Source organism: Hyaena hyaena, unplaced genomic scaffold (assembly GCF_003009895.1).
Source record: "Hyaena hyaena isolate Hyena2069 unplaced genomic scaffold, ASM300989v1 scaffold_17, whole genome shotgun sequence".
Lineage (NCBI taxonomy): Eukaryota > Metazoa > Chordata > Mammalia > Carnivora > Hyaenidae > Hyaena > Hyaena hyaena.
The window spans coordinates 3206546-3224401 of record NW_024080648.1 but is presented as its reverse complement, the minus strand read 5'-3'; the positions used below and the strand labels follow the sequence as shown (position 1 = coordinate 3224401).

The following is a 17856-nucleotide window of genomic DNA, read 5'->3' as shown; positions in this document are numbered from 1 at the left end:
GGGATGGGGGTGAGGATGGAGGTGAGGATGGGGATGGGGTGGGGGTGGGGCTGGGATGGGGTGGGGGGGTGGGATGGGATGGGGGTGAGGATGGGGTGGGTGTGAGGATGGGGGTGAGGATGGGGGTGGGAATGGGGGTGAGGATGGGGTGGGGGTGAGGATGGGGTGGGATGGGGGTGAGGATGGGGTGGGGGTAGGATGGGGTGGGGGTGAGGGTGGGGTGAGGTGGGGGTGGGGGACGATGGTGAACTAACCCTAAGTGCGCTAGTCCCGGCTTTCCGGGAACGTAGCTCGAGGCGAGGGCGGTGACCCGCAGCGGTACCCCGCCTCACTGACCCCCAGAGGGTTTCCGAAACTGCACGGAGTACCAAAGCCCGCAGCCACGGTGTGTTCCTATGCAGGCACACCTCCGGGAAAGTTTAACTTAAAAACGAGGCACAGCAAGAGAGTAACAACGAATAAGGCCGTAAAACAGTGGTCACAATGTACTATAGTCAAAGTTACGGGAATACACGCTCTCTCAAAATATCTAATTGTCGTGTACTCACCCTTCCCGAGGGGCCGGGAGAGGAGAGAACCCCCACGGGCGGAGGGCCGGGAGGGGATGACGTAGGCGCTGTGACCTACGCGGGCTACTACTGACGTCAGGATGCTGCGTCAGAAGGAGGGGCCTCCGCTTCCGGAGGGCGCTGGCGGCAGGTAACTGAAGCCGCCGGTGAGGGGAGACTACTGCAGTTCCCCGAGGCTGCCTCCTGGGGGCGCCTGGGCCGCTCCGTTCCTTCAGTGTAGGATTCTTTTTTTTTTTTTTTTTTTGGTGGTGGGTTTATTTTTTTAAATTTTTTTATTACAAATAGTTTATTGTCAAGTTGGTTTCCATATAACACCCAGTGCTCATCCCCACAAGTGCCCTCCTCCATGCCCATCACCCCCCCTTCCCCTCCCCCCACACACCCATCAGTCCTCCGTGCAGGACTCTTGATTTCCCCTCAGGTCTTGATCTCTTAGTAGTGAGTCTGAGCCCCGCCCACGTGCGGCTCTGCGCTGCCTGTGCGGGGCCTGCTTGGGATGCTCTCGCTCTCTCACTCACTCTCTCATGCTCTCGCTCTCTCAAAATAAATAATAAGTAAACCTAAAAAGAACACAAAAAAAAGTACAGAACTTTCAGCACAGAACTTTTTTCTCTCACAGTTCCTGGGCCCAGAAATCCAAGTGTGTGGGCAGGGCTGTGCTCCCTCCCAGAAGGCTCTGCAAGGGCTTCCTTCCTGGCTGTTTCCAGCTTCTGGCCTCGCCAGGTGTTCCTTGCCTGCGTAATCTCTGCCTCCATCTCCTCAGGGCTTCCTCCTCTGCGTCCCTCTTCTCTTCTGCCCTGTATAAGGTCACTTGGCATTGGATGTAGGGTTCACCCAGGAAATCCAGGGTCTCATCTTGAGATTCTTCATTACATGCGCAAAGATGCTTTTTCCCAGTGAGGTCACAGTCACAGTTTCCCCGTGGTAGGATATGCACATACTTTTGGGGCAGGGGGGGGCTCCACAATTCAACCGGTACACTATGGATTGGTATGAATCGAAAATTCCAACACAGTGTGATTAAGTGCTAGGCTAGAGGGTTACAGCACGCACAGATGACACCTAGAAGGAGGCCCTAATTCAGTCTGAGGGGTCTCAGAGGAGACTTTCTGAGTGAAGTGTAAGATGAAACCTGAAGACTGCCAGGGGCCGGAAGGTAGGCTGGGGGAGTTTTCGGGGTGAGAACGTGTGCTGAATTTAGGTAACTGAGAGAAGGTTTAATGTGGCTATAAAATGTGAGAAGAGGAAAAGCGGAAAAGGCCACACAGGTAGGTAATCAGGGCCCAGAATGTGACTGTCCTTGAAAACCTTGTCCAGAATATTGGAATTTTAAAGCTATGGAGGGCAGAGGGGGGTGGGATGGATTTCCATTGGATAAAGGTAATTTGGAGTGCAGTATGGAGGGTGGATTTGTGGGGCTTAGGACTGGAGCCAATGCAATCAGTTAGGATGATGTTTGCAGTAATTTGAGCAAGAGACTGTGAGGGGATTCAGAAGATTGGGATGAGAAATACCGAGGATGTAGAATTATTTTCATTACTATTGTTAGTCACAGCTAAACTCACGGGTGCATTTCTAGTGTTTCCAAAGTGAAGTTGGATTCCAAAGGTCTCAACTTTTCACCTGAGCTTGCTTTCTGGAACTATGACTAGCCAGCAGAGCAAGAGAGAAAAGGAGAGAGAGAGAGAGGAAGGGGTAGCAAGAGGGATCCAGCAACAGTTTGTAATAAACACTTCGAATTTCTGAAACACATCCCTGACAAATGGATTGATTTCCTTCAGCTCTTAGAGCTGTGGGTACACTTTAATTTGCATCGCTTCAAAGTAAATTTGGCTTTTCAAACCTCTTCCTAAGTGAAAGGGTAGGACTGTACGTTTGAGGGGGTGTATATTGCCTATGAGTCACTCTTAATTATATGTACCTGTTTAGTTCTTTGGGTCTCAAAAAGCTACAGAAGAAGGCTAGGAATGCAGAAGGGTGTTATCAAGTGGCAGTGGAATTCTGTGCAGAAAGGACAGAGGCAGCAGCAGGAAGAGAAGGTAAATATGTCATTGTGGATATAAGCAGTCCTGAAAAGCAAACAGTAGTGTGTTTCCGGCAAATTCTGCTGCTTCTCACCTGGGTGCCCACTGCCCATAACAGGAAGTGGGACGTAATGACTGACACACCCAAGTGAGATCACGAGGCATCTGCCAATGGACTGACCAGCCCCAGAAGGAATTATTTCTGACTTTGCTAATAATTCTTTCAGAATCAAGCTTTATTGTTAAGTGGATGAAATGGCAATAACGACTTGAAAACAGTGTGTCAAGTACAACTCCTTGGATTTGAATTGGAGAACAGCAACAACAAGAATCCCTAGACAAGGCTATTATTCACCAATAAGTGTGTGTTGGCTCCACTCTTTGGTATTTTAAGCATGACGTTGTGGTTGCTTTCCATTCCCTTCCAACAGCAAAGGTTGGAACTAGGTCCTATTAACTTGAATTTGCTTCTGAGTAGAGACCGGCTTGTATTTCTTCCATGAGACCTCATATTATGTAGGAAACCACAGTGCGGCCATTTTTATTATTCACTACATTCTGTTTTAGTCTCTCATCATAAACAACAGATTTTACCTGGCTTCAAGGTGCATTGCTAACAACTAGCAGCATACAAATTTTCCTTCTCTGAGCCTGCAACTCTCCTTGCCCTTCAATACCATCCTACCCGTCCTCTCTTACCTCAAACAACTTTACATACACCAAGTGTTGCTACAGTGATGTGTGCAATAACCGGAGCTCCAGCTCAGTATTGTACAGTGTCTGACTTTAGAAGGGAAACTGGAGGCACAAATATTGGGCGGCAGCTCACATGTATAAATCACTACATCAGCACAGTGACTGATCTATTGACATGTCCTGTGTAAATCTGGTCCTCTTAAAAATGAAAAGATTTATGGGGCACCTGGGTGGCTCAGTCAATTAAGCCTCTGACTTTAGCTCAAGTCATGATCTCACAGTTCCTGAGTTCAAGCTCCGCATCAGGCTCTGTGGTGACAGCTCAGAGCCTGAAGCCTGCTTTGGATTCTGTGTCTCCCTCTCTCTGCCCCTCCTGCACTCATGCTCTGTCTCTCTCTCTCTCAAAAAATGAATAGACACTAAAAAAAATGAAGATTTATGTGAAAGTTAGAATTTAAAGTTCATAACCAACTGGCTTCCTACAAGCAATACGACTATTGCTTATTTATTTTCTATCAATAAAATAAATGATCTCAGTGTTCAGGTTTGAAAATTTAGGATTATAATAACTATAATGTACTGCATGTGAAGAACAGATTTATTTCCATTTTAAGTTGCCTGGAACAGGCTGATGGACAACTTAGCATACTTTTTGTTTCTAGTCTATGTCAAATTTTAAGTATAAAAATGTAGCGCTTCACATAATCACTAATATGTTTAAAAATTTTTGCGTGAAGATTATATTGAAATCTGCTGGCTAATTTCCTTTCTCTCCTTGCCTCTTTAATGATTGCTCACAGTATGGAGCTTGTTTGAAATACTTTTCAGCTTGTTTAAAATTTATCATGCCTCAACCCAAACACTGAAGACATCTGAGAGAAACCACTTTGTAACTTCTAAGTGGACAGAGATAATATTTATGATAAAAGTCTATGTTGATCGCAGGGAAAGGGTACAGACTAATTGAATTAAATGAAAATTCATGCCTCAGGAAAAGACTAACTTTTTATTATAAAGCTAGAAACTGGGAGAAGCTGGGAAAAATAAACTTTATTTTAGACTCTATTTTCAGTTTTTAAAAATTTATTTTATATTCTTGTCAGCATATACCTGAAATGGTAGTAAATTCTCAAAGCTGTGTGTGTTTGCGTTTTTTTTTTTCCCCTGCACACCAAGGGGACAAATGTCTGAAATAGAAGGATAAAACATTTCCTTTCATCGTTCAAAAAAACCTTAATATTAGGTTTGTGTTACATTTTGATGTTGGCCAATTCTTTCTGATTACTTTTAAATTATAGCTTCTCCATGATAATATGCAACTCAGCATCTTCTCCGCGGAGCTGCAACTTCACATTGGTAACAGGACATACCACTATTAACACTCCAAATTATAGCTCCTTGGCCTTGTCAATACACACACATTATTCCAGTTAAAGTGAAATGCAAGGGTATTTAAAGTCCCTTCCAGCTGGAACATTCCATGAGCCGATGAAAAGCAGATTCTGTCTCTCATCCCATATTTGTTTGCAGGATGCTGCCTACAACAGTTTAGTCAAGTGAATAATGTTGTCCTTGTCGGGTAAATGAACACAGGACGTTAAGCATCATGCTGCCATCTTACAGTAAGACGTAGACAAAATGCAAGGGATGTTATTGAGAAATGGATTGAAATGACAGTCCTAACGCACAATGGCAAATACATGCTGTGGGAAATAACAACACTGAACCCGAGAGCTCAGAAGACCAGTGCTGTGTCGACCAAACTCCACTTTCCTGTGCCTTTGGTGGGAGGCTGGGGGTGGGGGGAGGTGAGAAAATGGTCCACAGACTTCGAAGGTGATATTTACTGCAGAGGCCTAGCCTGCATCTGGTTTCCTTTTACATCTCCCTTGGAAACATGTGGGAGTAGAATGCCACCAGCCAGCTTGCTAACGCTCCTGTGGTGGTAACCACTTAGTTCCTCTGAGTTTTGTCACATCCTCTACTCTGAGTCTCACTAAAGACTGCATTGCTGCAGGCAGCCAAATACTGCATCCCAGACTGTGCTTGATTATTGCAGGTATTTGAAAATTAATCTCTATGAACATACAATTATATATATGTATTATGTATTAATTGATATATGTAGATACATATGTAATATTTTGATAAGGAAACTTATTTTATCCTTAGCATTTCTGCTATATAGGCTTTATACACTTCATAATTCTCGTAGGAAAAAGTTGAACTCATTAAAAAATTCCTAGAATGGATTTTGTGGCACAAGCTGACATTTAATCTAAATGGTATCTATTTCTTTGTTGTTTTATTTTTGTTTTTGTTTTTTTAATGTTTATTTCTGAGAGAGAGAGACAGCGTGAGCAGGGGAGGGTCAGAGAGAGAGGGAGACACAGAATCCAAAGCAGGCTCCAGGCTCAGAGCTAGCTGTCAGCACAGAGCCCGATGCGGGGCTCGAACCCACAAACTGTGAGATCATGACCTGAGCCGAAGTCGGATGCTTAACCGACTGAGCCACCCAGGCGCCCCACTAAATGCTACCTAAATAGCAGTGTTGAAAATGAAGGTTGTCATCAGCCCACCAAGCATGAGTACCAATCTTTCTTCATGTAACAATGGGATGAACAGCGTGGTCAGAGCGCCGTCCTCTGAACACCTTGTCATCCATTAGACAATTCACATCACTCCTAGGGACTATGCACTCTTATCCTTTAAAATTTATTTGTTTATTGTGTGTGTGTGTGTGTGTGAGAGAGAGAGACAGAGAGTAAGTGGGGAAGGGGCAAAGAGAGAGGGAGACACAGAATCTGAAGCAGGTTCCAGGCTCTGAGCTGTCAGCACAGAGAGAGAGACAAACCGAGGGGCGAGGGGTGTGTGTGTGTGTGTGTGTGTGTGTGTGTGAGTGAGGGGGGGGGGGGGAGAGAGAGAGNAGTACCAATCTTTCTTCATGTAACAATGGGATGAACAGCGTGGTCAGAGCGCCGTCCTCTGAACACCTTGTCATCCATTAGACAATTCACATCACTGATAGGGACTATGCACTCTTATCCTTTAAAATTTATTTGTTTATTGTGTGTGTGTGTGTGTGTGAGAGAGAGAGACAGAGACAGAGTGGGGGGGGGGGAGAGAGAGAGAGAGAGAGAATGAGCAGGTAAGGGGCAGAGAGAGAGAATCCCAAGTAGGCACTATCAGTGCAGAGCCCCACATCTTACAACTGTGGGATCATGACCTGAACCAAAATCAAGAGTGGGAAAGCTTAAATGACTGAGCCACCCAGGCACCCCTATGTGCTTTTATTATTAAGGGATTTCTTCATTGAAACTCAAGGAAGATGAAAATTGAAATTTGAACTTTTATCAGATATTCATCAAGTACATTTCTCATCTGTCATGCTCTGACTGAAATACTTTGGGTTCTTCTTCCAAGTGACTCTAAAGAAAATTTCCAATTGTACATTAGGCCAATATGTGAGTGAAGTGTGAAATATTATAATCAGAATGGAATTATTAACAAAAAATGAATTATTATCTTGCTTTTTTACTTATGTTTTTGATGAATTATGCTGTTAAATCACCTTGTTATGATTGTCCACCATGAATAAATTAATTATTGGCACTCCATTAACGATTCCTACATATCTATGAGTATGAAAATTTTTGAGCATCACTGTCTAACCACTATCTTACAGTTGAGCCATTTTGTGAGTGCATTTCCTGATAATACTACAGTCATCAAGCAAATGTCCATAATCTTCATTTCACTTTTCTTTCAACTAATCAAATACTAGCTGGGAGGAAATGAACATATCTAGCATTTTTTTCAGGACTCATTCATATGCTGAAATCAGATTATTTATTTACTTATTTTAGATACAGTGCGCCCAGAATTTATGAAGCTAAATATCTAAGTTTGAAAACAGAAAGCTGTTTTGCCTGAGATAAAGTATGGCATATGAAGTGCTGTTCTCCTCTTTTGAAATTTTTATAACCATGAAATAGTTTGGGAAACACACTTTAGCATTTAAAAGTGACTGTTTACAAATGACTTTCTTTAAAAAATTTTTTTAAATGTTTTTATTTATTTCTAAGAGAGACAGAGAGACAGCGTGAGCAGGGGAGGGTCAGAAAGAGAGGGAGATACAGAATCTGAAGCAGGCTCCAGGCTCTGAGCTAGCTATCAGCACAGAGGGTGACGCGGGGCTCAAACCCACAAACCGTGAGATCATGACCTGAGCCGAAGTCAGACGCTTAACTGACTGAGCCACCCCTACAAATGAGTTTCTTGAAGTATTTGTTTATTTCACTTACCTTAAGACTGAAATCTGTGTATTAAAAAAATAATAAAATTTCATTTTTTAAAACAGATAAAGGAAGGACAGAGAGATACCTCTCCTTCATTCTCACAAGGGAGGACACAGTCTTTGCATCTTTCAAAGCTCAGTTGAGGCATCTCTTGGTGAAACCTTCTTTGACTTCCTCACAGGGACAGAGTCCCTCTCCTAGCCTATAACAGACCCTAGCCTAGTTCCATAGATCTTAATACTTTCTTCCTTCGATTAGGTTGAACCATGGTGTTACTATATTTGTGATTCCAAACCTAATATTATATTAGGTTCTAAAAGTAGTAGCTATTAAAGTTAATTTAACTGAATATTTTGTTATTTGTTATTTATGTGACATAGCTCTTTCAATATGTAAGTCCCTTTACAGAAGGATGTATATATGAGTTTTATTCAGGTCTTATACTACATATGACAAAGTCCTGGGAAAGAGAAGGTACTTAATATTTATTTAGTTAATGAATGAATATTCCAGGCTTTACTATATGATGATATGATATGGTATATGATATACTATACGATATGATTCCATATGGTACTAAATTCTCTCTCAAATTTTATGTCTTTCCCCACACTTGTTTCCAGACAAGTTTAGCTTACTCTTAGATCTATAAAAAGGGCAATTTAGTAAAACAAACAACAAAAACAACTACTACTTATAGCTAAAGTCCATGGTGTTGTCTGTGTGTCAGGCACTGCTTTAATTACTTCTATATATTAACATTCTATCTTTGTAACAACAGAGTGAAGTATTTCATTATACAGATGAAAAAAACCGAGGCACAGAGAAAATCAGTAACATACAAAGCTAAAAAGCTACTTGTGAGGGAAGCAGTTCGGTTTCAGAGTCCATTGGGTTAATTACTTGGTTCTATGCATACCCATAGTGTAGACGGTATGGAGACTTAAAGTAAATACTGACCCCGGCTGCTATTTACGCTAAGAATATAGATTCTGCCTACAATTTTTCAGTTATTCAACTGTCTACCCACCTCGAATTTTGGTTAAAAAATGGACAGTTACAGTAGTTGTACTAGGTAGTTGTTTAATCACATTTTCTACCTCATTTAGTATTCTAGTGACCTTGTGATGTAGGGAATGTTGCCTCCATTTTTTTAGGGATATATAAGCTTCACAAAGATTAAATAACATCCCTTAATTTAGACTGTGCTCTTTCTCCTCACCATAGCTTATTTTCTTGGTTAGAAAATCAAGCTCGGACCAAGCTATTCATTTTCTAGACCAAATAATAATGCTATTTCAACTTGGTTTTAAAACCCTGGGTTAACTTTTAATGTATATAAAACTTTTAACATGTATAAAATCCTTTAAAGTTCCACTGGCTCAAAAAATAGTACCCAAAATTGAAGAGTTTCATTAATCACTACTTTTATTCCTCTGCCAATACAGGAACAGACTTGAAAAAAGAATAAAAGTATATTTTCCTATTTGAAAGTTGTGAGGTTATCTCGAAAGTAGCACTATAATTTTCCTGACAGAAAACTATCCGTGGAATAGAGATCGTGTTAGCAGCGGGGATAAGTACCTTATTTCTAAGAACATGAACCAGAAAGTGAACTGACTCTACTGAGAGCATTGTGTTTAGTGCCCAGATAACAGAGGCAGGGCCTTGCTCTGTAGGCTATATTAGTTATCCCAACTTTTGTGGATATTGGCATTTCTTTGAGGGAGGCCGCCAAAACCTATGGTGGTTTTGTTGGTATTAAAAGATTAATAAAAAAAAATAAAATAAAATAAAAAATAAAAAAATAAAAGATTAGTAAATTGGTCCTGGTTTATAGTAACAGGAATCCACGAGGAAGAAACTAAACCAGTTTCACTGTTACGATGGCCTCTAATGCGCAATCGGCTCTGATATATCCATCAATTATTTAAAATAACATCATAAACGTGTATTAATTCTTGCTCTAATAAAAGCTGATGTTGGGTTACTGTGAATTTATTAATGATCTTGTTACTAATAATGTACATGTGCAGTTTGGGTCCAAGTCACTGCTTGGATCAGAGGCCCATCACACATCATAACTATTAAAAAAAAAATCTGGAACAAGAAACAAGCAGATCTAATTGCTCTCATTCAGAGTATATTTTTTCCGCCTTAGAGGCACCTGGCAACACATCTCCCTACTTGATGTGGTTTTCAGAATATAAATTACAGGGAAATTTACTATTGTGTGACACTTTCTAAACAAATCCCTTAATCCCTCCTACTCATTTGTCTTTCAGTCTCTTACTCTATTTTTGCTGTCATTTCCTCTCCACTCTACTCCTGACTTCCTCGGAATGACATGAACCAGAAAAGCTGGAGAATTTCTGAACCAGTGGCCTCCCAACATTTTTGATCATATGCTCCTCAGTGAGCAGGTGTATGTTATTTACTTATAAACTGTAACAGATATACGTTTGTATTAATATGTAAGATATCTTATATAGATACAAAATTAAAGGATAAAAATTAAAAATAAAATTAAATATAAATGTGAATGGTTATTCTAATATTTTCCTTCTCTACCCTTACTCTTGCCCATTACTCTCTGGAAACAATTGAGTAGATTCTAAATAACATTTACTCCTCAGATTTCTATGCACCAATTAGTTACAATTAATTCGTTGTTTTGAGACCAATGGTAATAATAATCAAACTCAAAGGTTGCCTTGGAGAACCAGATTCTACATAGTTCTTTCCTCCCTTTTGTCTGATGCTCTATTTCAGCATGGAAGTAGCAGGGAGCACAGAGGAGATTACGGCACAAAGCAGGGGCTATTTGGTTTCTGATTTGGGTTGTATGATTCCATTTCTCCTGTATCTTTTCCCTTGGGCTCTTGACACCTCATTTTGTCTTCTGAAAAGAAATTGTTGACCATGCCAGGAATATTCATTCATTCAAACACTGACGAATAGAGTTCTAAGCGCTGGGCCGAATGCTATAGGCACAAATCTGAACCACTGCAGACACAAAACTGCTCCCACTAAACTGCTTCGGTTTTAGTTAGCAGTGGCGGGATCAACTGATTTTGTAGTAAAGGTTATAAAAGAAGTCCTCTGTGAATGAAGAAGCAGGCATCTAACTCGGCAGAGGAAATTTGGAAGTCCCCACCAAAGTCAAACCGTTTGAGGATCTGGAACTAGGACTCACGGGCGGAGGGCGGGGGGGGGGGGGGGGGGGGGGGGGGGAGGCTTCCCCTGCAGCCTGGTGGAGATGAGCTGTTGAACACTGGCCCTGCTCAGCAGAGTTCCTCATGTGAACCGATAATGAAAGTAATTCCTCTCCACCTGCTCTATAAGCACTGGACTCAAATTCATGTTCCTTATCTCCCTGCTAACCTCGTGCCAGTGATAACCATAACTGCATCATGCTGAAATAGAATCTGACTCCAGCCGGCTACAAATCCACTTTTCATCAAGGGCTTGGAGCCTTGCTTCTCCTCGCAGTTGACTGGTGCTTCCCTTGGTAACTTACTATAGCTTCTCTTCCCCTCTGTTCCTCTCTCTTTTCCTTTTCCTTCTCCCCCCCTTCCTCTGCCCCACCCATTTTTTTTCTCATGCACTACTGTTCCCTCCCTTCCGTGCTACCCTGCAGTGTGAGTCAAACAGAAGTGTTCCTTGAGAACACTCTAGCAGCGTGTCAAGGATTGTATGCTGCATGGTGGAAGGAAGCACTGTCTGGCTCATGGCGGTATACCAGATACCTGGACTGGGGCCCGGGATATTGAAAATGCTCCATATTTATTACTGTTTGATTTTATCAGAGACTATATCTGGTGTTATATAGGGAAACTATGTTTATCATGAGGCAAAACACTTGAGCCCCAAATGTCTGCAGACATGGTTTTGGCTTTCTCATTGTTTATAAGGCAAAAGTTGGATGGCATAAAACAATGTGATGGTTTTCAGTGACCTAACAACACAAAATGAGCTGCTCTCAAAGTTGCCAGATGTACCTGAGATGCAAACCCAGCTAAAATATGGCTGGGAAGACCTAGTGATATCTTTCTACATGCCCCCTTTCTACCTGGTAATGATTTTCCTCTGCCAGTCCTTATCCTTGAGCCAGGAAAACAAAGTTTAAAAACAATACAATCTACTCAACAGGACTATCTGTTTAAAAACCCTGTGAACTTAGCAGAAGAGCATGCTGTTATTATGAATCTATCTGCAGAGTTATATATACTTACCCTGCTTTGTATTCCTTCCTTTTTTGTAAAATGATAGTAGGCTTATTAACAAAATCTAATTCTTCCACTAGTCCCTACTTTCATTTACATATCTGGGGTCTTTAGCTTAAACATCCTTTTATTTTTTATTTCTTAGACAATTTTTTCCTTCGCTTTTGTATTCTCCCAGCTGGCTTCCTATCTTGGTCATTTCTATCTTCTCCATAATTTATAATGTTCTTTATGTCACCCACCGGTCAATGACAGCCTCCTAATGCTACAAGGCTCCCACAGAGGCAGTCAGGACACAGAAAAAAACAAGAAGGTCATAGAAAGGAATGAGAAGGTCATTTCAAGTAGAAATGTGCTTTTACTGAATTTATACATATTTTAGAGATAGGGTAAGGAGAAAATACTTGATTTTATCAGCTGTTTCTAATTAATGTATTAAATTTGTCCAGAGATAAAGTACGGTATATATTGTATAATGTTTTGTTTCTGGTGACTTTTCCATAAACAGTGTACCATTTATTCAACATCACTTTGAAAAGTTTCCTAACACAGAAAGGTATTCTGTAGTGTGAAATTAAATCAAGTATTTATACAAAATACCACCTAACATACAGCAACCTGTTCATTCCTTTCATCACAGGCCATGATATACTAGAAAAAAATTTGTTAGGGTGCTACTCCTCAACATATTTAATGGTATAAGTGATAACCCAATATAAAATTTCTCCTTCTTTAATAATACAATTTTTAACAGACACCTGCTTGCCCAGAATGCAGACTCCATGTCTCAGCCCTTATTGCTAGGTGTGCCCATGTAACTACATCCTAGCACATGAAATGTGAGAGAAAAAGAAGTGTGCACCTTCTGGGTCCTGCCTTTACACAGGACTGTGGCCATCCCTGCACTCCCTCCTCTTCCCACTGACTTGACTATCAATAAGGGTTCGAGGAGGTGGAGCAGTTAGATGGAAGGGGTCTGGGGCTGTGAAAACAGAGGCTACATATTGGTCTAGTACTATTTATCCCCAATTATTATGTGTATGTGAGAAAAAGATGTTATATTTAAACTACTTTTATGCTGTTTTTCTATGACAGCAGTCAAAACTCTAGCAACAGTTATACAATTTAGTTTATTGATTGGAATATGAGATTTTTGTTCGACTGTGGAATCAGGTGTCTTCCCAAGGTTCAGATCACTTTTGCATTATATTCTAGAGTTTATATTGCTTTGTAATACAGATTATGTTTTATGTGAGCAAATAAAAATATGCTCATACATTTATGTAACTATTACGGTTATGCCAAACTTGGGGGACTATTTAAATAGTCTCTAGAGAAGACTGAATGTTGGAATCTCTTTAATTAGCTAACCGCCATCAAGAACAAATACACTAGTTCTTTAAAAAAGTCTAACCTCAAGCCTTTCCCTACATATTTTCCATCTTCACATCTCATTTGGTTTAGAGAGACCACTTCTTAGAGTGCCTCCCTCCTCCAGATTTCTGTGGAATTTGTCTCTGAGAATTGCTCTGAACCAGCTGCCTTACCCCAAGGACCCACCCACACTCTATAAGTGCTGGTCATCTGCCATACGACCTTCTGACTCATTTACTTATGTCTGCTCCTAATCCACTTGGTTTTCCTTTGATTTCATTGGCTTCACTTTAATTATATATTTCATCATGTTTAGAATTATTAGCTTAAAAGATTAATATTTATGTATACTACAAACGTTGTCCTCTCCACTTGGGACACTTAATAAAAATATGTGTAGCTATCCTTGGATGGCCAGAGATAACATCGGAAAACAACAAAAAAATACAGCATGTGAAACAGTGAATGCCTGGCAAGATTTATAGGTTTCAGGAAATGATGATGTGCTAAAATACAATGATATCTCTAGTACAATGCTATTTGAGTACATTCTAAGGATCACTCGTACAAGTTCTACTTGAGTTTTCTTCTCTTTTCTTTTTTCAAGTCTTAGAACCTTGATTATATCCTGACCCCCCCCCCCAAAAAAAAATCATGCTCATGAATTCAGTGAAGGATTTGGCTCACTCATAGGACCATCAGATAGTAAGATGATTAAAGTTCTTAAAATTTTATTAGCTTATATTCTACTCACCTTTTCATGCACTAATCTTAAAGCTGTCACCATGGCTGACAAATAGTTTTAAAGACATGGACAATGAAGCAAATTCTTTTCAGCATCTGGTACCTAACACCTTAGACATGTAAATGTGGCTTGTGTGTCTCCCCAAAAGACTTAGCTGTTTTTAATGATATGCACTAGTATTAGGAATGGAGTAGTTGACTAGAGTTCTTGTTAATATTTTGAAAAACTTTATACATACTTGTTTCTATTTCACAGAAGTAATGATACTCATAATAACTATATAAAGGTCATTTCATGCCATGCAGAACATGTTCCAAATACTTTATGTGTTTAATATTACATTGCCCTTGTACTTCTGTTGGTTGTATGCATTTCACCCATAGTTCTATCACCTTTTATAACAATTATGTAGGGCAAAAAGGGAAAATCCCCTGCTTCTATATGTTTAATCCATTCTCTCAAAATAACGGCTATTAACAATTTTATGCCTAGATAGCCAGATTTTTGCATAGTCTTTTAAAATCATATGGAGAAGTTTATACCCTGTTCTTATTTATTTTATATATTTATCTATATATAGACATTTTGTCATATAAGGTTGGCATTTACTATACATACAGGTCTGCCACTGTCTTTTTCCACATATACTATATTATGAGATCATTCAGTTAGTGCACATGGGTCTCCCTCTATCTTTTAATGACTCCATAGCATTCCAAAGTCTAGATAAACAATAATTAAACATTCTTTATTGATGGAAATTTAAGTTCTTTTTTGTCAGTAACCCACAATACAAAGATAAACATTTCTGCACATTTATGAGCTTGCATTACTATTTTCTTTGGTAAAGTTCTAAAATGGCTAATTGCCAATTCAAAGGTATTTTAACACTCATTCACTATCAAATAGAACAGGAATTCCTACAGACTTTGGTTATAGAGATTTATCCCATAATGATACTTTTCCAGGGTAAATTCCTAACTTGAAATTTTGCATTTAATCTGTTTATTACAAAGCATCCCAAATGAACTGTAGAGTCAAAGCAAATATTCCACCAGACAATGCCATAACACTTTAGAATGATGAAATGCTTAAAATAGAATATTTAAGTTAGAACTTGTAAATAGGTTATAATTATATCGCTCACAATGTAACCATGCTATAGTGACATGTCCAAGAGAAAATTCTTTCCAGCACTCTTAGTATTGATATAAATGTCCAAGTGGTGAGCATATGTTTCTGGAATGTTTAATGTTTGTCGGCAGTTGGGCAGGGTTTGTCTTATTTTAGGGGAGCTATGTCATAGGTCGATTAATAATTTCTTATGTCATTATTACATTCCCAGCAGATTTGATAGGATATATGACATTTCTGGAAAAGTGACCTGAGCACGCCAATCATAACAACTGTACAGAGCATTAATATTTCAATACAATATATATGATCTTCGCTGTCAGGTCGTTGACTTCATTGAAACTAACTTATGACACGTTACTTATCTAGTTTGTTGGCAAAACCACAGTTTATGGAAACCAGAGGGTTTTTTTTTGTTTTGTTTTTTTTCTTTGTTTTTTTGTTTTTTTCAGCACAAAGAGTTAGAGATTGCTTTCTTTCCTCATTGTACATAGCCCCAGTTGAACAGAACTGAGAACACTGGTTTTGTATTAGAATTGCCATTATAGATTAATATTATATCAAAAGAGGAGTAAAGATGTTGTTCAGTCCACAGGGAGTTTCTGATGCCAATGACCATGCTGCATTTATGGAAGAAATTATATTTGTATTTACATCAGGATAGTAAACCACTACACTGTTGGAAGAATTTGGGGAAAATCCTAAAGATAAGACAAATTTTGGTCAAGAATCTACTAGCTATGCTATGCTTCAAATAAACATTTGTTTCTCTCACTCCAATCTTTGTTTCTCTCACTTGTGAACTTCATAGGGGAGTGTGGTACCTACAGGATTAGTTAAAGTGGCCTCACCATAAAAAATAATGTCAGTTATGGGTCTTTTTGGTTCAGAGTTAAAGAAAAGTTGATACATCTAATGATGGCAAATGTGCCAGGTTATTATTTTTATCAAAATATTTGGGGGTAGGGCATGCTGTTCTCTTTGTAGATGTAAATGGGTCATTTTTAACATGTGATTCATACCACTTTAATTATGATGAAATATGCTTTTTGAAGGGAAAAATAAATAAGTGCAAATAATTGACATTAAGTAAAGAAAATATCATTACTTTCTTTCTAAAAATTAGAGAACACTCTTCAGCTAGGCCTTGAACTATGACCTATCTGATGGCTATTTAATTCCATCTAAGGAAAGTGAAACCAATTCTGTCTTTGACACAATTCCAAAAAGCACAGTTCACAAACTATGTGAAATACTATTAGTGAAATGAATCGGTTATTATATTTTAGTTTTTGCATATTTTGATGCTTCCCCCAAGAAGATAATCCTTGAGTTATACAGCTACACTATAGGGCAAAAGAAACATCTACCCATTCTCTCTCTAATCCTAGCAAAATAATAAATGATGGAAACAAGGATATTTGTAAAATTCCAAAAGCCGGATAATCTGTGCACGTGCCTTACCTTTCTTTTGCGAAGCCTGACCGGATTATCTGTGGGTTCCTGGGTGGCCAGAGTCTCCTTTAAGTGTAAACACTGCATGCCATCTTCTGAGTTGACCTTTGGAAGGCTTTTGTTTTGATGTTCTGAGAAACCACTCTTCTCTAGGCCATTTTCAGCTGACATTCCATTAGGGCAGGAAGGAGGTTGTAGAAGGCAGCTTCCAGAATCTGTTTTTAATAATGGCAGGCCTCTGCCCTTGCGAGGAATAGCCAAGAACTCATCCTGTACTACACTGCAGGTGTTTCTTTCATGTTCATCTTTAGGGAAGTCAAGTTTTCTTCGTTGCTGAGCAATTACAGCCGAATTAAGCAATTGCTTCTCAGGCACAATATCTTTCACATTTGAAGAGTCACATGCATTTATTTTGGATGCATCTTTTACTTCGCTTAAGCTTATATCAGTACAAAGCTCCAGGCTTTTACTTGTAATGTCAACAGCTTTTTTCTCCCTCTTTTCTTCTACCAGTGCTAAGTCAGCTCCGCCAGCCACTCCCCAGGAGTTACTTTGGTTACCTTCCATGACGGGCAGTGTCTTTACTAAGGAGCCTCCTCCTCTGATAGTATGTTGGTCTGATGTTTTATGTCCTTGGGTAGTTAAAATTGGCTTCTCATCTGTAATACATGGATCAGAATCGGTATCCTCATCAGACACATGCACTAGTGTTTCCGTGCTGGCCTCTAGAGAAAGAAACTGATCTTCACCTTCGGGGCTGTCATTTTCATCCACCTTCTTTGAAATGTGACCCATTGGCCTCCCAGGAAAGTCTCTCAGCTCTGAGCCATGGCAGCAGTCTGGTAGTGAAACACACTTCTCTTTGCGATCCACATTTAAAGTTGCATCTTTTTCCATACTTGCCTGCGAGCTGTCAGCTACTAGTCCATGATGGCATGCTGGGTTATAATCATCGGAATTAAAAGGCTGCCCCATCCATTGGGTCACATGTTCTTCCCAGCTTCTCTTTCTGATAGCTACAGACATGTCATCGTAGTTTAACAACAAATTGAGAGATACGTTCCATTTGACACTAAAGGGGATGTAACTTGAGGAAACATTACTTCATATGCACCAATTGAAGAAGAGTGAATTTTGTCATTTCACCACCTATGAAAAAATTAAATATATATATGTAGTTCAAGATAATCATTCTAGAGTCAAAATATGTCTTGGAAAAGAGAGTGCTTAATCTGTGCTATGAAAGATTAAGTAAGAGATTTTACAAAGCTTCTTTTCAATAGATTTAATGATGTTATTTCCATAAGAGGCAGCCTCATATTAGAAGATAATTTC

At 39.6% G+C, this 17856-nt stretch overlaps 1 protein-coding gene across 1 annotated transcript in view; it reads right to left on the bottom strand.

Moving 5' to 3' along the window:
- DLC1 (DLC1 Rho GTPase activating protein) overlaps positions 1-17547 on the bottom strand; it is a 393707-nt gene extending 376160 nt beyond the window's left edge. The window contains 1 exon segment of the mRNA XM_039220840.1: positions 16531-17547. Coding sequence (XP_039076771.1) covers positions 16531-17547 — 1017 coding nt within the window.
- Between the last annotated feature and the right edge of the window lie 309 nt (positions 17548-17856).